The 26,642-nt window shown below is 38.6% G+C and overlaps 1 protein-coding gene across 1 annotated transcript in view; it reads right to left on the bottom strand.

Annotated features, from left to right (window-relative positions):
• Kcnu1 (potassium calcium-activated channel subfamily U member 1) overlaps positions 1–26,642 on the bottom strand; it is a 182,092-nt gene that overhangs the window by 44,095 nt on the left and 111,355 nt on the right. Inside the window, exons 22-24 of the mRNA XM_042699628.1 lie at positions 9,297–9,396; positions 5,676–5,894; positions 3,199–3,379 (exon numbers count right to left, since the gene is read on the bottom strand). Of these exons, the coding sequence (XP_042555562.1) occupies positions 3,199–3,379; positions 5,676–5,894; positions 9,297–9,396 (500 nt within the window). The remainder of the gene's footprint in view (positions 1–3,198; positions 3,380–5,675; positions 5,895–9,296; positions 9,397–26,642) is intronic.

Here is a 26,642-nt window from a genome sequence, read left to right on the forward strand (position 1 = left end):
TTGAGCCACAGCACCACTTCCAGCTTTTTCTGAATAGTTTATTGAAGATAAGAGTCTCACAGACTTACTTGCCTGGGCTGGCTTTGAACTGTGATCCTCAGATCTCAGATTCCTGAGTAGCTAGGATGACAGGCATGAGCCACTGGGACCTAGCTGAAACACCTGAATTTTATATATTGGTGTAAATATTTGTTTCTGATTTTGACAACGGATGACAACTGAATTCCTGCCTTAGCTCTGTCTTTCCATGTAGAGCAATGGGTAATTTGAATAAACATCCAATCATAGATCCAAGTATATTTTACTAATGTCAATATTTTTGCTACCTAACAGTACAGAATATTATACCTGAAATCTCCCAGGCTGGCAGGGTGCTATTACAAAAGATTGCTTAATTGTAGATTATTAATGTACATTTAAATTTCAGTAGCATATTAAGTTGTCAGACTTAATTACTGTTGTATGTTTAGATTATGCTCAGATTATTTAGTTCGGTACCTAGGTTTGCCAACCTGTTCTCCTGTGATGTGACAGGGTTGTAATTAGAGCATTACTGGGAAACCTTTCCGTTTCCCATGGTGAGGCCCTGAATGCCTGGGGTTCTCAGGGCTCCTTGGAGAGTCCTCACTTGGCTGTATACCCCCCATTTTCAACCTTCTATGGCACATCTTTATAGGGAATAGCATCAAGGAGCCTAGCTTGACATCAGATATGAGTTTATCATGGTTGAAAGAGGTGGAAAAACCCCCTTGAGTCCTACAAAGGGCTCACCAGATTCAATGGGAAAAGTTTTCTCAATAAGAGTGTTATGGACCTTTATCACATGGGGCCAAGAGATTTTTAGCAGCATGGCTGACCTATATGAGCTAGATGCTGATTGCATCCCTTCAGTGTGATACCAAATCTGTCTCCAGACACTGTCAGATAGTTGCTTGGGTCAATATTGTCTTTTCTTAAGGGAAACTGAAAGGAAATATCCCACTAGCTAATTGCAGTTTGGTGATCAGGATGGAAAATGTTTTCTCCCTCTGGTGAAAACTGACCCATTCTTTGTACTTTCTGTCTTTGGAGGCAAGAGTACCTCTTTGGTGTGGTGCCAAGAAGAGTGTTGATGTGAACTTGGAAGCACCTCATTGAGAACTGGGGTGTTCTACATAGGAAGCCTACACTGGCTCCTCTAATGCCTGCACAATCAGTGAAATTTCTGAGTAATTAATTCAGGTGCTTCCTAAAGATGTAGTCAACATACAACTTCACTGATCTTGGTGCCAGAAAAAGAAACATTGATGACTTTTGTTTGGTGGGTTACTAGGGTCTGACTAGCCTTGTAATTCTATCATTCAGTTGGAAACAACTCCTATCTATAGGAGGAATGGCATAAGGCTGAATGGCACATTTTTCCCTCACTCTGATTTTTACCTTTGGTTGAAGTGCCTGCTCATGATTTGTAATGATTCAAATACTTGACATTCCTTCTCATCTCTTCCTCTTACCAATCTTTTTCTCCTCTCCTCCTCTCCCTCCCCCATTTATCTCAGATGATGCAACCAGCTCCTTTAAAGATACCTTCTAGCTTGGAACAGAGGACTTGACACATCTTACAAAAATCAATACCTTCCTATTGAATGAAGAAACATATAAAGGAAAAGACAATCTCTAGGTATAAGGAAGGGATAGCCTCTTCTGTAAAAGAAGTGATATTTAAAAATAGCAATTGACAGAGTACTCATCTAGATCATTAAGTAGATGGCTTAAGGTAGTGTCAGTTTACCACAGGCTTCTATTGTGTGTATATTTTCATTTCTATTTGGATGACATTGGCTTTAAAGTATTCTTTTCTGTCCAATTACAGAGTTGCATACATGTGCACACACATGCACTCAAGTCATGTGTGAATTTGAGTGATTATAATTGTTCAGCTATGGATTTCTGTGAATGCAACAGAATGCAACAGCTCTTGCTTTTAAGGATAGGCACAACCCCATGCTTCCCAAGTTAAGCTATTCATAGCACTCTGAAGTATTCTGTTATGAGTTCTGGTCTATCAAACATAAAAATCCTTGATGTTGGGTAGGGTTTCTTTGCTTAGTAGGAATGAATAGTGGAAGCTGGTTCAAGTCACCTACCAATGATTCTATGACTCCTATTTCTTCTATCCTATGAACTTTGCATTTTCCCACCTAGCCACAATACTTTAAAACCAGAGAGAGTTGCTTTGTTTCCCTGATTTGACTCATGAACATTTTTATCCACAAGCATAATTGCAGAGATCTTGACCATGCATTTGATTTCCAACCTTTCCTAGTGGTAGGCAGGTTGAGTGACTGCTTAGCAGCCATGTGGCCTAAGGACCTAGTGCCTGATCTAAATACAGAAGACCAGTCATCCACAAGGGAAATGAGAATTCCAATCACAATTAACTTTTCTTTTCTGGATTAAAAATATGTCTTCCCATTTGGTGGTAAGGAAAAACACAATTTAATCTCATGTTCATTTTGGGTACAGTGAAGCACATGAAAGCTCTTCAGGAGTGAAGTGCACTGGCTCATTTGCTTCCATTCAATATCACTATTAAAAGTGATAGTATTTATCTCCAGTGTTGAGCGAAATCAAAAGGACAGAAAGACCAGTTTTCTATTTTGAATAGATCCCTGCTTCTAATTTGCTCCCTCTTTGTAATTTGAAGCCGGAGCTTGACATTTTTAGCCTACAGAAGTTTGAAGGAATCTTTCAGATAATCTTCTAAAAGCTATGTACTGAAAGCATTTTAGAAAGAAAAAGAATTACAGTTCTTGGTTTCAACCTGAAATAAAAATTGTACCATACAATACAAAACCAATGAGAAGTGATTGGTAGTTGGACTAACTTGTTTATGTTTTTTTTTAAAAAATAGAAACACTTAGAATTCTGTGATTTTCCCTAAATCTAGGAAAATAGTATGATAATATTAACAAATGGAATATTATAATATTCTATTTAGAAGCATATAAATGACTTATTTTGACTTAGATATACATGACTTCATTTGATGAGGAATTTCCAAGTAAATAACTGTAAGCTACTATTCTTAAACTATTGTCATGGTTGGAAGGGGTCCCAAAAGATCTGTAGCTCAATTTTCACCCCTTTCATAAACTATTCCAATATTGCTTTATTCTACCCTTCCAAGCTTCATCCAATCAGGGAAACTGTTCTGACCTGTGGATTCATGGGGACCAGTGGCGATTCGCAGTGATCCAATGTTGAGTGTGGCCATGATGACCTCTGTGTCCACCAGAGTCGGACTGCTACATGGCTTGGGCGAGGGGGCTAAGATAGTACACATGGAGCAGTCCTCTATGTTGACTGTGTGTAGGTCTCCAATATAGAGTGCAGATCCCTAAGGAAAGAACACCAGATTGTGAAGGGACTTGTCAGATGGTAGTGCCCTATTTAGGTGATATGTTTTTTTCAAGCTGTAGTTTCCACTGACATGAATTTGTTATTTATTCATGCCTTCACTCCCTCATTTGTTTTTGTTTTTTTGAAATAGAGTCTCACTGTGTAGGTCAAACTGTCATTGAATGTGCTACATGCTCTAGGTGAGTCTAGAACTTGACCAGCCTCCTGCTTCTAAAGCCTCCTGAGAGCAAGAATTGTAGGCATGTGCAACTACACCTGGCTTACTGCCTTGGTTTCTTTTTTATTTATTTATCTATTATCTATCTATTATCGAGTATATTTTTCCTTCCTTATCTCATCACTAGTATCTTATTGTGAGTAGATTTCACAGACCCTTGCTAGAGAGCAAGTTTTAGAAAGATGAGACAAAGGAGGTTAGGGTAGTGAAGAGCATAAATCAATTTTGATGACACAAGCAGGAGAAGAGTAGAGTAAGAGGAACTGAGAAAGAGTAACACAGAATTAATAAAGGCAACTTGCTCAAGATTGCACAGTAGGTAAATGGCAAAACTAGGATTTAAATTCAGAAGTATAGCAAAGGTAATCTGAGTTACTGGCGGTGAAGAATCAGAGACATTATGCAGTTCAAGTTAAATGTTTAGTCTCAGAATCTTGCTAGTAGCCCAGCCCATTTGTATTCTTCAGATTAACCAGCAACCTCACACTTGTTTCTTTCATTTGGTGGAGAAATAGGGGTACATCTGCTCCCATTCAGAGAACTTTGAGTCTTTATAGTCTTTATAGTGTTGGTAATTTCCAACACTAGTTAAATATGGTCATTTTCTTTTTTATTTCCCCTTTGTATGAACAAGGGGAATGGAACAGGGAACTTCATGGTAGAATTTATAGAGACTTCAATTTGATTCTTGAGGGAATCTGTTTTGAAGTTTGAAAGTATTCCTTACATATCACAGCATTATTTCATGAAAATCCAAAGTGGTGCCTTTCAAAGTGCAAACAATATTTTCATCCAAGGAAGTGGCCACATAAATTAGGATAAAGACCTTTGAAGTTAAATGCAAATATAATTGCAACAATAATGCATGGATGGATAATGGGTCCAGGTTTAGTCCATTTGTGTGGTGTTATTCCTGCTGCTATAACAGAAGACCACTCTAAGTAACTTATTATGGAAAAAAATATTTCTCATAGTTCTAGAGTATGGAAAATACAGGATATGACCAAAAGTTGCATCGGACATGGCCTTCTGAGCGTCACAGGTAAAGAAAGCACTCGCATGTGAGAAGGGCTAGGGCTGAACCCTATACTTGTAAGTTGTGCTGGTTTGAGGGCTTGAACTCAGGGTCTGGGTACTATCCCTGAGTTTTATATGCTCAAGGCTAGAGCCACAGCTCTACTTCCAGTTTTTTGGTTGTTTGATTGGAGATAAGAGTCTCATGGATTTTCTTGCCCAGGCTGGCTTTGAAACTTAATCCTTAGATCTCAGCCTTCTGAGTAGGATTTCAGGCCTCAGCTACCTCATTTTTTAGGAAACTACTCCCACAATAAATTAACTCTGCTGTCATCATCTCACTATTCATCCATTCATAGGATGACTTAATCATCTCTCTAAGGTCTCACCTCTCTATACTGTTACAATGGCAAGTAAATTTCAACATGATTTTGAAAGTCATTCAAATCACATTAGGTCCATTTCACAAAGGGATAAATCTGATTCCTTTCTTCATATTCTTCTCTAAGGGACTATGTGTCACAATATGTGTGTGTATACACATATATCTGTACATACATATATGTATCTATGTGTATATATATTATATATATATATATATATATTTGTACATACATGTATATATACAAGATGTCTCCAGAAGAGATGAAATAGGTGTAGCAAAAGCTGATAGTGGGTAAGGTTAGCCAGTATATCAGAATGAGATTCAGAAATGTGTTGAAAAAAAATCTTGCTTGTATGATGAACAAAACACAGTAGTTTGAGCATAAACTCAGAAGCCACAATGTCTATGGCTTTTTGTCACTAACATGCTATGTAATCTTGGACAAACTTTCCTTTTTCCATTCTTTAGGTCCAACTTCTTTGCAGTCTATACCCTGTGGTTATTTTGAGGCTTAAATGAAGGAATATAGGTAAGATGATTACAATATGCAACATGTGACTGAAAACTGTTAATATTATTAGTTACTATTATTAATCTATTAATTTTAGTACTATTAGTATAAATATTATGATAACCACTATTCTATGTGATACTTACAGGCAGAATGAATATCTGGGGAAAGTTCCGGATAAATCGCCATTCTCTCTCTAGGTAATCCAGAGACCCAATGAACACAATGTCCTTCAATTCCTGTCGGGTGAAGTTGCTAGCTCTCAAGGGTATCACGAAGTTCCGCAGACCCATCAGGGTTGAATGTGCATCTCCAAATACACATGCTACAATGTGGTTCCGAAACTCGTATTTTGAGGAACGTTTCTAAGAATAAGCACACCAGAGTATGTTTGGGGGGGAGGACAGGTGTTGTGCCCATACTGGGGCTTGAACTCAGGGCTTAGGCTTAGGGTGTTAATTAAGCAGTGATACTCCCTAGCAGCTATATGACTTGGAGGGCTGGGGTTGAGGGGGGAAAATCTGGGAGAAAATGAGAGAAGCGGTGACCCTATTCAAAAAGAAATGTACTCAATACCTGACTGTAACCCCTCTGTACATCACTTTTACAATATTATTTTTTTTGTGTGTGTCGGTTGTGGGGCCTGAACTCTGGGCCTGGGCACTGTCCCTCAGCTCTTCAGCTGAAGGCTAGCACTCTACCACTTGAGTGTCAGCCCCACTTCCAGCTTTTTCTGCTTATATGGTGCTGAGGAATCGAACCCAGGGCCTCATGTATGCAAGGCAAGCACTCTACCACTGAGCCACCTTCCCAGTCCCTACAATAATTTTTTAAGTGGAGCTTACACACAAATGGTACAATTAGAACTCTTATTTTCTGATCATTATTTTCTTAGTGTTTTACCAGGTGGATCAATTAAAACTCAGATCAACATAATTACTTGTGGTATGAAAGTATTAGAAAAATTGCAAGCAATATTTCTTGATTTTCATTGTTTTGACCTTTAAATATGATATATACTGTAATTCAATGGAAAGTTGAGTCATTCAAAATTCTATTGCTAAACTTAGATGCCCCAGAGAGCCCTGCAGATTACATGTTACTTGTTTAACATGTTGCAGTATTCAGTGAGATTCCTTATAGATGCTTAAATCATATGAAATTGCCTTTCTGTCTATCACGAATGGTTGAATATTGGCAAGTTCATATGGCTCAACCTAATAAACTGAACTACTTGAATAACGTTTTTTCTAAGTAGAAGAAATTCATGAGGAAATATGTCCCCAAATAGGAAAGTTATAAAAATTCCATTTGATCTCAAACATTACACTATGTCTCATGCTGTTACCAACATTGCCAACTCTTAACATTATCTCTATATTTCTAGGTGGGAAACAAAATGATATGCCAGAGAGAGAGAGACAGAGAGACAGAGAGATAGAGATAGAGAGAGTGTGTGATTAGGATCCTTCCACTTTCAAAAAGCAAGAAAAGTAACTGAAAAACATATTCCTATAAAAGCTTATTTTAAACCTATATCTAGATTGTTTCAGGAAACAGGCAACTTCCTCAGTGGCACTGGGGGTAAGAGAGAGGGCACCAGTGTGGAACCAGAACACTTGACCTTTGTATTCTGTCTCTATCCTTAGTCATAGAAATGAACAAATTATTATGTTTATGGCCCTCAATCTGTTTTAAAATGTGGCACTTGATCGTTAAAATGAAATATCATATTGAAAGTATGGGCATGTGACTTTTTAATGGTTGTTCAATAATTTAATCAAACCTGGCTGCTATTGAAAGGACAACTTAAATATACTTAAATGTCACTTATGGGGTTCTATATTCCTCATCACACAAAGAGTCAGGATATTTCAAATAAATGTATCGTTCTTCTTTAAGCCAATTTTTTGCTGAAAATGACAAACTTCTACAAAGGAGAGCTTGATAGCATCTCACAGGTATATATACATAACATCTGACATCTCCACAATTAGAGTTGATCAAATTAATTAGCAAACTGGGAAATGCCCTCTTTGTAAAGGGATCCCCTTGTTAGAGGAAATAAAGCTACTTGTCTTGAGTGAATCCTAGAGAGTGATATGAATCTTAACCAAACCAGTTAAATAATTGTCTCTAGTTAATCCGATTAGTTTTAACTTGAATAATTATGGCTCTAACAGTATTTAATGTAACATGCTTGCAGTCCAACAATTGCTCTGCTCAGGAGAACTAAACAATTAGAAAGAAGATACATGGCAGTGTGCGTTTATAGGCACAGCTAGAGAGGCAATTTCTCCAAGAAATTGTGACAAAAACTGTTGCCCAATTAAGAAAGATAGTGGCTTCTAGGGAAAGAGAAGGCTGTGTTATTTATTCAGAGTAACATAAATTGAGTACTTCTACTTGACTGGTAGAGACTTTCTCCCCAAGTTCAAAGGTTCTGTTAGTTCTGCAATCTGGTCATTTCTCCCCAACAGTCACAGGTTTTAAAACTTACAGCAATTTTAAAACAGTAAGTGTTTCTAAATTTAACAAACAACAGGGTTGTTACTCAGAACTATATTCCACATCATGTAAAATCTATCATGGTGACTTGTCTGGATGCTTAATAAATATGGCCAGATAAAGCACTTGTTATTTCTTGGGTGGCTCAGCTAGCATACAACTTCTCAACCTTTCTTTCTGAATACTTGCCTCCCACTAAAAACATGTTTGGCTTCCTGTCCAACATATGTTTATTTTCTGTAGTTTAGAATACGACAAAATGGTATATCTTAACAGCCTTAAGAATCTTCAAATTGATATGACAGTTCTGAAAATTTTATGCTTCTGATCAAATGATTGATCATGCTTTTACAAAACTTGGAGTCTATTCTGTCAGGACACTGGCCCTGAGCCTTAGAATGGTGTGTGTGTGTGTGTGTGTGTGTGTGTGTGTAATTAAAAAAGTGAACCAAATTGCTTGAAGAAAGAAAATATTTATAATTATCAACTATTCATAGATGAGAAAATGATACACAGCTGACACAACATAATCTTTCTTGATAATTAAATTTCCAACTACTGTTTATAAGGAAAACCACTGAAATTATACTTGAGTTTATAACTCTGGAAAATGAGAATAGATGGAGATGTAGAAAGCAGGTATCAAACCTGGTTTAACACACAGGCTGCAGGCAACTCAATACAAGTGGAGTTAATTTGTGTCCTTGACTGGAGAGGTAGGAACAGAACTACCATACTCAGAAGGGTTCACCCAGATTAGATGGGCTGCTGTGAGGAGCATTTTTAGGTGCATTTTTGGCTAATGGATTAAATGTTAAGTATATTCTGCTTCAAGAAAAAAATATTTAAAATTCTACATTTCAAACCTCCCAAATTAGGGACATAGTTATTTGTTTTATAACAAAAAGATAACCACAGATTTCTTACAAATTATGTTTCTCTGGTGTGTCTGGATTAGTTAGATTTACTAGCAAACCCTCAGCATCTCAAGAGAGCATTATTTTAAATAATTGAGCTAGCTAATTGGTTAAGAGAAGGAAGTAGTGGTTGAACAGTTCTAATTGTCTTAAGTCTCAGCAAATGGTCCACATAATCTGTCAAATGCTACATAGGTTACCCAGCATACCACCGTATGGCTGGTGAGTATGTATTTTCTTTTCCCCTCCCATTTCACAGTTTACAAAAATAACTACAGCAGAAGGACATCCTTTATGCTGAGCCATGCTTTGTTATATGGGCTTTGCTGTGTCATCACCTACCAGAATCACCTTTTCCAGAGGGGTAGATTTGCACCAGTGGTACATGCCGCTGCTGTCAAGCTGGTCATTATTTTCTGTCCTTGAATCATGTTGGAAGATCCTGAAAAGGGAGAATGAACAGTTAGTCTGAGAACATTTGGGGTTAAAGTGTAACAAACCCAAGATGAAAAACTCATTAGACCCTCGAGCTTCAAGTGGAGCATCATGTAAAGAGATTGCCTGAGCCCTCATACTAAAGGCTTATGTTCCAAAGACTCCAGGAGCTGAATACCCAGACTTCCATCACAGCTGGCAGAAAACCAGATTAGACTCTTTTCCACCTTAGATCATACATCTTGTTTTCAAAGGCTTATTTCCTCCTTTAGTTTTGCTATTATCACATGCTACTATCTCCTGGTTGAAGTTATGAGCAGTATTTGGGGCAACTCAACCTAGAATTTAAAAGGCTATGAAAGAGGCAGGTATGGTGATACACACCTGTTACACACCTGTAATTTCAGGTACTCAGAAGATTGAGGCAAGAAGATTCAACATCCAGATCAATGTGAGTGACAAAGTGAGATTCTGTCTCAAAAAGATTAAAATAAAATAAAAAGGTTCGCTGAGACACTGGTACATCTCTTTCCTTAGTTTAGTTTCTTCCTCCCTTCTTAGAATCCTTTCTATATTCATTTCTGCCTCACCAGCCTTACTGAAACTCATAAGCCTTCTTAAGAATTGAATGTTTGGCAAAGTCTTTCATATGTCAGCTGTACCCTATGCTAGGTACAATACTGCTTTTTCATATGTTCAGTTATTGAAAGGGTTAGCTGATCTTTTGGGAAATGGACTCAAATTCTAAGGCATGCCTATATTCTTGCTACAGTAAAGGGAAACTCTCAGAATTACAGAAAATTTCAGGTTAGAAAAGCACTAGATAAGTGAGGAGAATCTAAGATTATAGTACAAAAAGAACTTCACCATCTTGGGGGCCTAAAACTTTGCAGATTATTTATATTTTACTCAGGTGGATATGCACCTGTGCTCTACCCAGCGCCTTAGAACCTTCATGTGCAAGTGCTCCAATTTTATGGTCACAATTCCTGTAACTTGCCTCTACTCAGTTCAAGGTAAGAGGAAGGAACTGAAGTCTGGGCTTTTAACTGCTTATACTCCAAGTGACCGGCACCATAGCTTCTTTGCTAGATCCAGTCACAGGCTCCTGCTGACATTAAGAGGGCTAGGGACCATGGCAAACAACTGAAATATTTGGTGAACACATCTGCTAAACACTTTAGCCCCTTGCTCCTTTGTGTGGATAACAGGAAAGACATAACAAATTGTAAAACCAGCATCTGAACATGATGCTGAAGTTGAGGTTGCTAGTGTTCATAAATTATGGCTCCCTTCCTTCTTTAGGATGTAGGTGGTGATATATGACAAGTTCTCTCCCATGAGATCGAAGTGATGGCTGAGGCAGTAAAAGGTCATGTGATCTTTTGGAGTCTCTTCTAACTTGCTGTAGCGAAGGATCAGCCTAGAACAGGATGCAAGACAGACCTGCCCTTGCCCTATTGACTGTGTTAGATATGTCACCCAAATGAGAAATAATGCTAAGCTAGTGAGAGTTCATGCATGTTACCACAGCTTACCTTTTATCCTATCCTATTGCAAATGCCTTCCCTCAAAACCTGTTCTATGGCATGTCTTTATCTGGGTAAGTTCTGATGAATTGCATAAAGTAAAATAAAATTAGGAAAAATGGCTCCTCATTGAAATTTACACTGTAATTTACCACATTGAAAGGTCTCCAAAAGTTATGCCATAAAGAAATTCCAGTCACCTGTAATCCTAGATAATTAAGAAACTGAGATGTGAAGAGCCTAGGCAGACAAATCTAAGAGATCCTGGTGTCCAGTTGACAAGCAAAAAGCCAGAAGTAGAAGATTGGTTCAAGCAGTAGAGCACTGACTATGAGGGAAAAGCTAAGGAGAGTTCAAGACTCAGAGTTCAAGCTTTGATACAGCACACATACAAAAATATGTCTAATCTAGTGTCTCACAAACTTATCTGGCCACCACACTCTATTTTTCTCCATCCTCCTCACCCCCATGATGAATGAAGAGTTCTTGTCCAATGATTAAATGTCCTTTTGGAAAATGGAAATGATCTCCCAAGAACACTTTTACTTGACTTGGAATAATAGCATATCAATCACTGTACACTTTTCTATCATAATGAAAGAATGATCTATGTGAACAAGCTGTCACAGACAACATCTTTCTTCATCTTGATATTATGGAAAACAGATCTGCCTTAGAGGAAACACCTGTTGGAGACCTGCATAAAAGAAAGAGCTGGAAGAGACCCACTTCATCATAAAGGCATCCATCTGGCATTCTTGCCAAAGCAAAACCTAATGCAATTTAGATCACCATCCTCAATGAACGCTACTTTATTCCATATGTTTTGCAAATGACATGATCCTTGTAGAAATGTACCTTCCCCAAAAGACCAATAAATCATCTAGAAAAATGTTCAGCACAAGCTGTCTTTGATCTTGGGAACAAGGAATAGAATATGAAGGTTGAGGCAAGTGGAGGAAAAGAGAGCCATGGGATACCATCCAGGGAAAGAAAGAAAGAAAGAAAGGAAGGATGGAAGGAAGGAAGGAAGGAAGGAAGGAAGGAAGAAAGAAAGGAAAGAAAAAAAGAAAGAAAGAAAGAAAGAAAGAAAGAAGAAAGAAAGAAAGAAAGAAAGAAAGAAAGAAAGAAAGAAAGAAAGAAAGAAAGAAAGAAAGAAAGAAAAGCAACAGCAAGGCCTCAGTGGTTCATTGATGTGAGCCACTTAGGCTAAGAGGCTAAGAATGGGAGGATTGCAGTTCAAGGCTAGCCTGGGTATCCAGGCCCTTCTCAACCAATAGCTGGTTGAGTAGTAGTACATGGGAGGCTGAAATTGGAAGGATTATGGTTCCAGGTCAGTCTGAGCAGGAAAATTGAATGGCAAGAATTTGGGTGTTATCTTTACAAGCCTATCATTCCAGCCAAGATGATGGAGGAGAAAGTTAAAATGGGCAGACCAAAATCCAGGCATGCACCTGGGTAGGAAGTGAGATCCTACCTCAAAACCAGCGAGTCTAAAAAAGGCAAAAAGTTTGCCTAAGTCGTTGAATACCTGCCTAACAAGTATGAGGCTCTGAACTCAAACCTCAGTACTGTTAAAGGAAGAGAGACAGAGACAGAGAGAAAAAAAAAGTCACATCTTGATTACAGGTAGAAGTTGCTTAGGTGGGAGAGGGGGAGAGTTGGTGGCCTGGCTTAACAAAAAACATGGTGAGAGTTATCTGGAATGGCTCTCAGCAGATGATGCTTGAGATGAAGTTCTGGTTGGATTCCTGGGCCCAGGTGTGTTTCTTAAGGCCAAGTCAGGGTGAGCTAACCTCATCCTGGGAGCATTCAGGAGGGCTTGGGCCTTGAAATGTCCTTAGTTAGGTCTCTTCTTCCATCTTGGAAACTTGAAACCCAGGTGTTCTAGGTGATGACAGATCTTTCAGCTCGAATATGTATGCATGTGCAGTACAGCTCATCAATGATGCGTGCTTTTCTTTACTGATGACCGATTTTTTTTTTTCAGAATGCTTTGATGTGTATAAAGCCAGTATCTTGTGAGCAGGTGATTTGACTGTGTACTAGCTAAGAAAGGTGGAATCGTTTTTGTCTATTTTCTGGGAACCTCTTCAGTAGATTTTAATTTTCCTCTGTTCATGACAACTTACCCTGTGTGAATTCTATTACATAAAGGAAAACACAAGATATGGACCATATACGCTGCTTTTTATTTCCAGTGGTGACAGTTGATGAGCTGAAGCCATATACGTAAACCTCTATTTGGAGGTTTATATATCAGAATTCGTAGCCATGGACTCCAAAAATGTCAAGCAGCCATCATTATTTCCTCTGTTTATAACCATGATTTAAGATTATTCTTTTTTAGTAAGTTTTTATTGCGAAAATACCATACAGAAGGGTTACAATTACATGAGCAAGGTAATGAGTACATTTCTTATGATACATTGTTGCCTCCTCCTTTGTTTTTCCCCTACCATCCTTGCCCTCCCATCTCCACAACTACATTCCCCCCAAACCCCGCCAAAGATTATTCTTTAAGATGATCTAAGATGGATGAAATGATTTGCTTTTCAAGGCTAACAGAAACTAAGAACCTAAAAGAACCTCCCAAATATCCTCTAGTTCCTTTCTCTCTTTTTCAGGCCTTATTTTCATTGATGTTAGAAAGTCCTGAACTCTCCTTAAAATTCTATAAGCAATTTATAAGTACTTAAAAGAGAGAGATTCCTGGCCTGAATGCAGAGCAATATGATGTTTTGTTCACATCTTGAGTTACTTTTTTGAAATGTTTTAGGGATCACACAAGTTCCCTGGCTCAGGGTTTGGAAGGAGGGCAGGTTGTGTGTCCAGGAGTTTTACTGAAATTTGTGGTTCAATTGCTGGAAAATTCATTGCGACTGTCTCCTGAAATTAATGCTTAAGTTTCCACCAAAAGTGCAGCAAAGTTGTAAGTTGCTGGGAGGCTTTGATGGTGCTGAGAATTTTCTATCATAAAGACCACAGCTGTCTTGCCAGCAATGGGATAATATGAAACAACAAGGTTGTTCAATCCATACTTGACTAGGAAATGTTTATTGTCAGTTCTAACTACCACCATTTATATTGTAGGAAAAAGTCACTTAAAATTGGGAATAAGGGAAGGGTTTATAATCAGTATTGGCCACTTGATCCTGCTTTCTGCCCTTTCCCTCTCTCTCTGCTGTCCTTGCTTCTGCTTCTCTCCTGATCATTTGCATATGCAATGCATTGTGGAGTCCCTGAGAAATCACAGATTTTGGAACAGTAAAGGATATTAATATGATTGAAAAAATCCATCTGTAGGCGGTATTTGAAAAGATGAAGTGGGCTGCGCATAGTGGTTCAAGCCTATAATCCTGATTACTTGGCAAATGGAGACTGAGATAAGGGTTCAAAGCTAGCCTGGACATAAAAGTTTGTGAGACTCCAACTCACCAATGGCTAGGTATGGTGGTCCTCCAGCTATGGGGCAAACACAGTGACTAGGTAGAATATCATGCAGTTGTGATCCCCAGAGACACAGCGATGCACCAGTAGTGGAGGACTGTAACCCAGTCCCTCTGGGGCATAAGGTGAAAACTCTACTTCTAAAATAACCAGCACAACCCAGGCACCTGCAGCTCATACCTATAATTCTAGTTACTCAGAAAACTGAGATCTGAGGAATGTGGCTTAAAGCCCTCCGTAGGAGGAAAGTCCATGAAACTCTGATCTCCAATTAACCACCAAAAGGCTAGAAGTGGAGCTATGGCTCAAATAAGAGTGCTAGACTTAAGCAAAGGAACTGAGGAACAGTGCCCTCATCCTGGGTTTAATCTCCAGGACAGACACCCAAAAAAAACCACCACCACAAAACATGAGTGGAGGCAGGTGTTCTACCACTTGAGCCATGACCCACAGAAAGAAAGAAAGGAAGGAAGAAAGAAAGAAAGAAAGAAGGAAGGAAGGAAGAAGGAAGGACAGAAGAGGAAGAAAGAAAGAAACTAAGAAAGAAAAAAAGAAAAAAGAAAGAAAGAATAAGAAATGTAGAATAATTGTGTTATCAACACATTGTACATTCTACATTGGAGAACACAAAGTGCTTGAGAAAGTACAGCCAATCAACTGTGACTAGAGTGCTCTGTTTGCCTTTAAATGTTGCTGGTCAGATAGTTTCTGAGAGTTCCATAGCCTTGGCTCTCAAAGTTGATGACTTAAAATCTCCACACAGACCTTTTTTCTCCCGCCTTGCTTAAATAGCCAACAAAAGTTAGAGCAGCCTCAGCCCAGGTGAGGGCAAAAGAAGATGGCGTTCGTCTCAAGCTCAGCCTTTGTGCTTGTGTTGAAGCATCTCTGTCAAGTTTGCTTTCTTTCTGATGAGTAAATCCTGACAGATTTCTGCAGAGCATTTTTTGTGAAAACATGCACAGAGGTATCTCAGAACTTAAATTGTTCCCAGACAGAAGATCAAGAAGAAAGATAAAAAGACAATCTCCCTTTCTCCCCACTCTCCCCAGATGGACTCCTATTTAAATCCAATCCCCTTATATTTTAGGGATATTCTACTTGGGATTTGTTACAATGTGAGGACAAATAAGACATGACCCAGCACAGCAGGAACCTTTAATAAAGGCCAGAGCCTGTTCCTTGGGCCGAAGAGCCTGGGACTTTGGGTACATCTCACACCTCTTGAGATCCATTTCCTCAGACCATCTTGTCAGCATGAGGTTGTGTTTTTAGGTGCACTTTACCATGTTTTCTAACACTTTCTAAATATCAAATGAAAGAGTAAACATACAAGTTAAGTTGGGTGAAAAACATTCCCCACTTTTCTACATGGAATAATTTGTTCAGTGAAGGGGAACTGAGCAATGAAGTTATTGCTCTGACCCTTTTGCTTCCCTGATATATCATTGAGATAAACGCAAACTGTAATGAAAAGACTTCCTGTTTTGTTTATTGTGAATGGGGCATCTGGAAGCTAGGAACATGGAATATCTTAAAAAAGACCTCAGTTTTCCTTGAATTAAAATACTTCCCAATTTTTATGGGATTGAGTCCAGGTTGGTGATCACATGACCTAAGGGTTTGCCTGATGCAGTAATGTATGAAGGTTGCCTTGAAAAATTACTGGCAATAATACTTCTCAAAAGAATAAGAAAGGAAATCATGGCCGCCAACAAATGTTTGCTCAAGTGTTCATTTGCACGCACATGTGTGTGTGTGTGTGTTTGTGTGTGTGTGTGTGTTATGTGTCTTTGTTAGTGGGGCTTGGATTTATCCCACTACAAGGCATAAATTCTTCAAGGTAAATTAGTTAAGTCCAGGGTTACAAATATGACAAATATGTTTTCCTAGAAATAAAATGTAATTTGTAAAAAATAAATGTAATTTGTGACGTCCTCCTCTCCTCCACCTTACTTATTTTCTCCAAAATCCCTGTGATTGAAGGTTGAACTAGAGAAAACATGCTTTGCTGGTGATTAGAGAAATTTGGAAATATTGGAAAGACCTAATGATGTGTTGAGGACCGCAGACTTTTAAGATTTCCTCACATCTGGAAGCTATCACTACAGGGGAGCCTATGGAATACACGCATTCTGCGTGTTACGGCATTTGACTTAGCATCATGACCTGTCAAGGAGGTATGGGGACAATGGGGTGAAGGTCATTTGGCATCCCTCATGAGGTGGAGCCCTCCTTCTGAGTAGTGAGTTTCTCCCATGTCTTGATTAAAGATGAAAAGTTGGAATGAGGGGGTCTCTGGCGGAGGAAGGTGAAGGTTGTGGTTAGTATTTTCTAACAAGGAGATGTGATTAAAGTTGGTCTGGTATTTGGGACAAAGCTAAAGTCAGGGTTTGAGAGTGGAAAATAAAAGAGGAGCCAGAGGATGATATGGCCTTCATAAAGTTGGGAGGGTCTTCTCCTTCCATGTCCCTTAGGTTTTAGCTCTTTAAATTAAAGCTGAGTGAGAACAAAATAGGGGATGGTAAGAAGTACAGTATTTGTCCTGTTTTGTTCACTTTTAATTTGAAATGAATTTTCAGAAGTCCATTATTAAGTCTTTGGCTTTCCTTATTTGTGATTCTATAGGTGGTATTCCTTCCTTTCCTTCCTTCCTTCCTTCCTTCCTTCCTTCCTTCCTTCCTTCCTTCCTTCCTTCCTTCCTTCCTTCCTTCCTTTCCTTCCTTCCTTCCTTTCCTTCCTTCTTTCCTTCCTTCCTTCCTTCCTTCCTTCCTTCCTTCCTTCCTTCCTTCCTTCCTTCCTTCCTTCCTTCCTTCCTTCCTTCCTTCTTTCCTTCCTTCCTTCCTTCCTTCATCTGTCCCTTCCTCTCTCTTTCCTTCTTCCCTTCTTTCTTTTTGTTTTCATTTGGTTGGATTTAGTTTGGTTCCATTTTTTGAGACAGTCGCACTACGTAGCTCTACAGTTCTCCAGCCTCAGCTTTCTATGTCTGGAATCACAGGTGTACCACCATGCCCAGCTTCATAGATAAATTTCTTGCAACTGAAACTGAGGCCTATCACATAAAAAAAAAAAAAAAAACAATCAGGAGGGCAGGGAAGGTGGCTCAGTGGTAGAGTGCTTGCCTTGCATACATGAGGCCCTGGATTTGATTCCTCAGCACCACATAAGCAGAAAACGCTGTGGCTCAAGTGGTAGAGCTCTAGCCTTGAGCTGGAGAGCTGAGGGACAGCACCCCGGCCCAGAGTTCAGGCCCCATGATCAGAAAAGAAATCAGGATGCTCTACTTCTCATTTTGAAGCTCAATATGGGAATTTGTGAAGTCATACATTTCCTTTCCAATGTTGTTTACTGGTTGCAGCAGATGTAGAGGGTAAAAGTAAGTGAATATGATTTTGTGACTAGTTATTAGTCCCCAGTACACACACACACACACACACACACACACACACACACACACACACACACACGCACACGCGCACACACACACACACACACACACACACACACATGGTCTGGCAATAAAATTATTTCTATGTCTTATCTGAGTGGTTGTGCTGTGGAACATTTATGCATATTGGTAAGTAAGGTTTTATCTTGAAATTTTCTTGCTATGTCTCAAAGCATGGACAAAAATGAGCCTCTCAGCCACCACTAGCCATCCATCAGACAGAGGTGAATCTTTTTCCCTTACCCTAGTCTTGTCGTCAAATGAAGACCAAAAACTAGTGCCTTATCAAAATTTTCAGGAAAAATAACCCTTTTATAGAATTTGAATGAATGCAGTAAGATATAAATGGATCCTAATACAAACAAAATATAAATATTTGCCTTTTTAGCAATTAGTATTCTTCCTCTCCTCCTTCTTCTCCTCCTTTTTCTTCTTTTTATTTTCTTTCTCTTCTTTCTTCTTTTTTCCTTCTTCTTCTTCTTCCTCCTCCTCCTCCTCCTCCTCCTCCTCCTCCCCCCCTCCTCCTCCTCCTCCCCCTCCTCCTCCTCCTCCTCCCCCCCTCCTCCTCCTCCTCCTCCCCTCCCCTCCTCGTCCTCCTCGTCCTCCTCCTCCTCCCCCCTCCTCCTCTTCCTCCTCCTACTCCTCCCCTCCCCTCCTCCTCCTCTTCCTCCTCCTCCTCCTCCTCCTTCTCTTCTACCTCCTCCTCCTCCTCCTCCTTCTCCTTCTCCTCCTCCTTTTCCTTTTTTTTCTCCTTCTTTTTGTTGGTAATGGGTGTTGAACTCAGGGCCTAAGCTGTACTCAGTCCCTGTGCTTTTTGCTCAAGACAGCACTCTATAATTTGAGTCATAGCTCTACTTTCAAGTTTTTGGTTGTTAATTGGAGGTAAGAGTCTCATGGAGTTTCCTGTCTGACATAGCTTTGAACTAAGATCCTGAATTCTTAGCTTCCTGAGTCACTAGGATTACAGAAGTAAGCCACAGGCACTTGGTGTGATTTATTTTTTTAATGATTCAGTTTGGAAAGAGATTATATACTAATTTGGAGTGCAATTACAAACCAGTGTTTATGGATTTATCATATATAAAGGTATAATTTATATGATAATAGCACAAAGGCTAGGTGAATAAATAGTGTCATGAGTATGTACAAAGTATTATGTACCATTAAGAAGTAGTGAAATGTAAGGTGAAGTATGTTATAAATTAAGGTGTTAATTTCACTGCTTAGAGCAACAATGAAAGAAAAAACAAAAATCTAAAAAGTGACAAAAGAATTAAAATGATAGAACAGAAATATACACCTAAAACTAAAGAAGGTCATAATACTGTAAGAGGAAAATACTGTAAAAGAGACATATAGAAAAATAACATAATGGCAGTACTCTCCAGTATCCATAATTACTTCACATAGAAATTAATATCATTAATAAAAGATATTATAATAATAGTCAAAATAAAGCATATATTTGGTGTACAAACCACAAAGTTTAGATTCAAAGCACAAATTAATGGAAAGTCAAAGATAGAAAATAATATGCTGTTCAAATAGCAACCAAATGATAAATGAAGTTGGAGCACTAATAACAAGCAAGACAGATTATAAGAAAAAATTACTACAAATAAAAGCTATATGTGTGAAAGTCAGCTTTCTGGGAAGACATAAAATTGGAAAATTATGTACCTAAAATAAATATGATCCAAAACATATAAAGCAAAATCAAACAAATTGGAAAAATAGTCAAATTAGCAATAATATATGGATACTTCAAAGCTACAAGTACAATGATGCATAGGATAATTAGGTAAAAAGTAGAAGATTTCAACAATACAATGACTAGATTGACAGACAGCTTTAGACTATTTCCCTCTCAAAACTGCAGATACTGTACATTCTTCTCAAGTATACAGGTAACATTCATAAAGCCAGGCCATCGAAGGTACCTTAATTAAATAAGGCACATGACTCTTCTAAAGAAGACGACTTATTAATTAGTCATATTTAACTCTGAGGAAAATCTAAATAATTACCACAGTTGATATACACTTGGGTAACTATAATCAAACTCAACTATACATGATTATCAGCAAACAAAATAATAAAGATGGAAGGGACAAATAGCCAGTGAGATCACCTATTGAAATTGATTTAAGAAGAAAGAGATGATGGGTGCTGGTGGTTCATACCTATAACTTTAGCTACTCAGGAAGTTGAGATTTGAGGATCAGGGTTCAAGCCCAGCCTGGACAGGAAAGCCCATGAGATTCTCATTTCCTATTAACCTCCAGAAAACTGGATGTGGAGCTGTGGCTCCACATAGTAGAGTTCTAGCTTTGAGCAAAAGAGCTCAAGAATAGTACTCAGGCCCTTAGTTCAAACCCAACGACTGACAAAAAAAATGTTTTTAAATAAGAAGAAAGAGAATCTGAATAGAACTAAACAATAGTCACTGGATCAACTGCCAAAAAAACTTTGGAAAACAAGTGTGGGCCTGGATGTCTTCAGTACAGACTTATCAAAAGTATAAAGCAAATTAACATCAATCCTTCACAAAATCTTTTAAGAAAGAAAAGGAACAAATTCAGTTTAGAAGGCTATCTTTCTGATGCCAAAACAGGGTAAAGATATCACAAGACAGGATAACTGAAGTTCAACATATTGTGTAAATACCAAGGCAAAAATTCTCAAGGATGTAGTAGGAAACTGAATCCAGAAACATAGGAAAGAGAGAGATAAAACACCATAACAAAAGTAGAATTCATCCCATGAATACAAGGTTGAGTCAGCATGTAAAACTCATTTATGTTACATTGAATAGAATAAGGAAGAAATATCACATGATCATTTGATATAAAAAAATGTGCTTGAAAAACATCCAACAAACTTTGATGGTAGAAACACTTGTCAAGTCCGGAATAGAAAACAACTTCCTGATAGTGATAAGGACATCTGTGACAATCTTACAGTTCACATCATGTTTAAGTTTCCAGGGAAATACAGAAAACAACCTAGTGATATGAGACCCAAGGTAAGTATTTCAATTCTTATTGCTTCTGTTCACCATTGTACTGGGGGTTCTAGACACACACACTCACAGCTTTTCAGGTGGGAAAAAGTCATTTTATTTGTATATGACAAACTTTGAATAGAGAAAATACATGTATTTCTAATGAAGACATAAAAATTATCAGTAAGTACATAAAAGATTCTCATATTATTAGCTTTGAGGAAAATCCAAATCAAAACCACAATGAGATACCAGTTCATATACACTATCATCAAAATAACCAGTGACAAAATATCACTTATCCCTGTAAGCCTAGCTGTATATATGAGTACATTTTGGGCAAAGGTACCCAAAATAACTCATTCCAAGAACACTGAGTCGATGATATTGAAAATATTTTGTAATTACTAAAAGTACAGATGTTCTTTCACTTATGTCATAAGTCACATCGTAATGATCTATAAAGCAAGAATATTTAATTCCTAAAAGATAAGCTCACCAGGTAAACAGGTAGATGATACGTGTCAAGATGTGAAAAAAAAACCATCTGAAAAGAGAGCTCTGAAACTGAGCTGCCTGTATTGTGTCAGAGGAGAACCATTCGTCAGAGGAGAACCATTCAAGAGAATGGTTCTCCTCTGAAACCGCTATCAGCAAACCAGGAACATATTTCATCATATTTGGATTCATTTAACTTAGTTCATATGTATTTTAAGGCCTAGAATGTACCCTTTTATGCATGAGAAGAATTCTCTATTGTGGTTTTACTATTAGAGTATACAACAAATGTCAATGTTAGATCACATTGATTGTTAATGCTCTTCAGATCAAATACCAACAGAAAGGTTATGAGTTCATCAAAATTAATAATGTTCTTGTTACTTAGTCTTAGTTGTATTTATTTTTCCATATAATTTTAAGCTTTATTATTATTATTATTATATTTTGGGGGTACTGGGGTGGAATTTAAGGCTGCTCATTCTCCTGTAGCTTTTTCACTCATAGCTGGTGATCCACTAGTTGAGCTTGATCTCTACCTCCAGCACTATTTATTTATATAGCTGATTATTTGAAGATAAAGTCTTGGGTTTGTCTACTAAGGCAGTGATTTTTAGATCTCAATCTCCTGAGTAGCTAGTATTATAGGCATGTTTTAAAGACATACAAGTCTAAGATGGTTGTCTTTGTAGAGAATTGACCTGTTTATCATGATACAATTCCCTTCGTGATCTATGACAAATCTCCTTTTTCAAAATGTCTTTGGTTAAAATTAATATGGCTACTCAAGCTTCATTTACAATTAGCATTGTCACCGTTTATCATCTTTCCATAATTAGATTTTAATCTCTCTAAATCTTCACATTAAATGGGATTTTCTGTAGACAGTGTATAACGCAGTCCTGTCTCTATCTCCTTTGATGATATTTTTTATTTCTTGCACTTGCAGCATTCACATTGTAATTGATTATGGATAGAGTGGATCCATGTCTCCCTTGTTTGTAAATGGCATGTTCTTCCTTACACCCTTTCTCTCTGGCCTTCTTTTTTTTTGTGAGTTGTGGGGCTTGAACTCTGGGCCTAGGCACTGTCCCTCAGCTCTTCAGCTCAAGGCTAGCACTCTACCACTTGAGACACAGTGTCACTTCCAGCTTTTTCTGATTACGTGTGCTGAGGAATCGAACCCAAGGCCTCACACATGTGAGGCAAGCCCCCAGCACCAACCTTCTTTGGTTTTAATTGAGCATTTTAAATGATTCCCTTGTATCTTTTCTCTTGCATAACTTCTCTTTAAAAAGTGTTTTAGGAGATGCCCTGAAATTTTTAGCTTAGCAAAGTCTACCCGGGAATAAGAATGCCCTGTTTCTTGGACAGCAGGAATTCACACACAGTGAGACCAAAGGAGGATACTCTTAGGAGAGGAACACAAAGGCACAATGTCTACGTGCATCTGATCATATAAAATAAAATTTATGAACTACAGGAAATGGAAACGAGGTTTTTTTTTTCCCCCTTAGTTGCTGTTTTTCTTTTCTTTCCTTTTTGTCTTGTTTATCTGTCTTTTGGAGGGTAAGAGGGACACAGAAATAGAGGGACAAAGAGTGAAGAAATATAGTTGTGGCACTCACTAGACACTAAGTTGAAATGAATTATACAACTTGTGGGTTAAGGACAGGAGGGAAAAACTGGTGAGAGTGAGGGAAAAGACGGAATTAGATGTAGCTGGGCGCCGGTGGCTCACACCTATAATCATAGCTACACAAGAAGCTGAGATCTGAGGACTGAAGTTCAAAGCCAGCCTGGGCAGGAAACTCCATGAGACTCTTATCTCCAATAAACCACTCAGAAAACCGGAAGTGGCACTGTGGCTCAGGTGGTAGAGCGCTAGCCTATTGCTGAAGAGCTGAGGGACAGCACCCAGGCCCAGAGTTCAAGCTCCACAATGGACAAAAAAAAAAAAAAAGATGTGTAACTGTAACCTCTCTTTATATACATCATCTTTCTACCAACAATTAAAAACTGTTAAGCTTCATGAGCAGTGCTGGTCGTGCCCAATAGCAGTTCCTGTTCTTCCTTCTCATCTCTAACAACATCCCTGAGGTAAATGGGTCCCCAGTGTGAGGCCTTACTGGCAGTAGCTGTAGCTTCCAGAGGCTCCATTGTTTTTGTTTCTTCCATTATTATCCTGTTTTCCTTTCAACTGTTTATGTCTCAGAGCTCTGTCAACCATCATTCATTTTTGCTATAGTAGAACCCTACTGTGGTGCTGGCAATATGTGAACACGAGGCAGATATGTATTTTCATAATTATGTCTCAGTTTTTAGTGACCCTGGATCTTCAAAGTATACTGTGCCCTCCCCCAGCTCTCAGGAGAAACTAGAAGGCTAGCGGAGGCTAAAGTAGGAGGCTTCAATGATCCGTTCGAGTAAGTCTCTGGGAAGTGTGCTTCCCTAGAGAGCAGGTTGTTGCAAGTGTAAAATCCTCTGCGTTTCGTTCATAAGGGTTGTCCTTCTCCAATGCAGGCCAGAGTTTTATGATTTTTCTGGGCTCCCCCTCTTTCCCTTTGAGAACATGGTGGGGTTCCTAGAGAGGGAGGACCCTCTGAAGTATGAGGATGAGAATCTTCTAGTAGGGTAGCCCAGAAATTTCTCATCATATTCTTCACCCAGTCCACACTTAACCTCCAGTAATTCACCAAAATTACCAGATGAGTGCCCCCCCCAACCCCCAATTTATAGCTCTCTTGTTTCCTTCTCTGTAAACAGATCTTAGCTGTGATTCCAGATTTCAGGTGACAGTGAAATCAGTTTACATCCTGCAACCTCTATTCCCTGATGACCAAGAAAAGTATTTAATTTTCAGTTTGTTCAATTTCCTTTTGTCTTAAGGACAGGAGTGATCACTTCAAAGCTCTTTACATGTTGAAACTGGAGCTGGAAGTTTGACAGTGGTGTTCCTTATTTGTTGATAGGTGTTTCAGAGACCGGTTCTGCTCTGATACAAGATTAGGCGGCTCTGTTTTCAAATATTGCTCACATCTTGACACTTCCTCATCTACCTGTTTAACTGGCGAACTCCCCTTTCAGTAATTAAATACACTTTCTTCACGGGTCATTATGATGTGATTTATGACATGTGCGTAATTGTCAGAATTACTGTGGGTAATTAAAATACGAAGTGAACAGTGCCAGAGGCTTCCAGCCCTTCTCGGTGTTCTCATTAAAAACCAGGAGCTGACCAAATTATAAATAGACTGGTTTGCACAAGTTCCCAGCAAAACCTAATTATGAAACTTATCCTTATTCTATCAGAACTCATTCCATTAGTCATGCAAATTCCAAAAATGATTAAGTTATTTTATGTGCTAGAATTTTGGGATTAATAATAAAGAGGCAGGTAGCAGTAATTAGACATTGCTATAAGAGTTTATGATGTCAGGTCGTTCTGGGTCAAACTTTCATTTCTTCTTCATTGCACATACAACACACACACACACACACACACACACACACACATGCACGCATGCACATACACACAAATGTACCTTTTAGATAAAAGAAGGATTTAATTGTTTCAGTGAGCTCACAGTAATTTTAAATAAGAGCTAAATTGAGGAAGAGGATTAATAAGCTCCAACTGAAGTTTTATCTTGAAACTGGGCTCTGAGAGGGCATTAATTGATTATAAGCAGCAGTATTTTGGGGAAAGGCAAAATATCACAAGGAGCACTCAGTTGTACTGTGATTGTATTGGGACTTTCAAGCTAGAATGGAATGAAGCAATAACATTAAGCTCAAAATGCTTTAGATGATCATGTCTCATCTGCTCTCTAATTTTTCAGAAAGTAGATTTGGTCTAGAGGAGGTATGTGGAGGCTGGTTGAAGTAGAGAGCCAGGTTTTAAACTTCTCGTCTTTATCTGTGTAAGGCACAATCAGATGAGGAGTTGGTGATCATCAGAGCTTTGTTAGCCTAGCCTGGGTGACAGAATACTGAAGACAGGTCCCCACTAATTGCCCAGAAGGAAGATGATTGGCTGTTTAGTTCCACCAATCACAAGCACATATGAGATAACAGAACTCCTAGATGGGAATAGAGGGATTGTGAGACTTACATAAAAGAGGCTGAGTTTGGATGATTAAAATACAGTATCTCTGGGGAAGCAACAACGAATAAATATTTATGAGAAGATGAAAGAGAAAGGGTGGAGGGACGGAAGAAGAAAGATGATGAGAGAGGAAGAAAGGAAGAAGAAAAATATGTATTTTAAAGAATTTTCTGTGGAGGAGCAATGGGAGAAAAGAGCTAGTGAGATATTTCTCATTGGATTATAGAAATTCCAGGTCTGCATATATAAGCAATTAACCGCCTTATCAACTTATCAGCTACCTGAAATCCATCTTCTGTATACTCTCTCTGTGTTCAAGACAGAAAACTCTGTGTGCCCTGGGACAGTGAGCTTGCAGAGGGAAGGCAGCAAGCAGCACTGAGGAACTGGGTTCAGACATGGCTTGAAGATACTGACATTTACTTGCTTTATCTAGATAGTATCTTCACAAATGTGACAACTTCACAGACAATCTGGATAGATGGACAGTCTTTCTAGAGATATGACATAAAAGAAGAAACAATTGAGACCAAGGAAATCAGGACAGTGATTGAGAGAGAAGGAGTTGTGGGAGAGAGCTACTGAAGTTCAGAGAGTGTCTACAAACCACATTTTTGATAGAATTGATTCTCAGAGAGGCTGGAGAGGGGCCAGTATTTAGGGAGGTGATAGTGAGGAAATAGTTCCTGGAGAGGATAAATTCATAAACAGGCAGTTTTGTAGGAGATAAGGCAAAGATCTTTTTGGAACACAATGATTCAAATACTCATCTGTGTGTGTGTGTGTGTGTGTGTGTGTGTGTGTGTGTGTGTGTGTGTGTGTGTGTGTGTGTGTTTCAACCTGGGGCTTGAACTCAGGGTCTGCAAGCTGTCCTGAGTTTCTTTTGATCAAAGCCAGTGGAGCCACAGCTTCACTTCTGGCTCTTTTTGGTAGTTCATTGGAGATAAGAATCTGACCATCTTTCCTGCCTGAGCTGGCTTCAAACTGTGATCATCAGATCTCAGCCTCCTGAATAAGTAGGATTACAGTGATGAGCCACCAGTGCCTAGCTTTCAAATACTCATCTTAAAAAAATGTAGGATCTGCTTATTTTTAAGTGGGGGGGGGGGGAGGGAGAGTGGGATTTGGCTTTTCATATCAATGCCATGAGGCACACAAGAAATACATATTCCATGTATACTTTATAATGATGAGAAATGAAGTGACTCATATTCCTTAG

The sequence above is a fragment of the Dipodomys spectabilis genome, unplaced genomic scaffold (genome assembly GCF_019054845.1).
Source record: "Dipodomys spectabilis isolate Male_0828 unplaced genomic scaffold, ASM1905484v1 ptg000009l, whole genome shotgun sequence".
Taxonomy (NCBI): Eukaryota; Metazoa; Chordata; class Mammalia; order Rodentia; family Heteromyidae; genus Dipodomys; species Dipodomys spectabilis.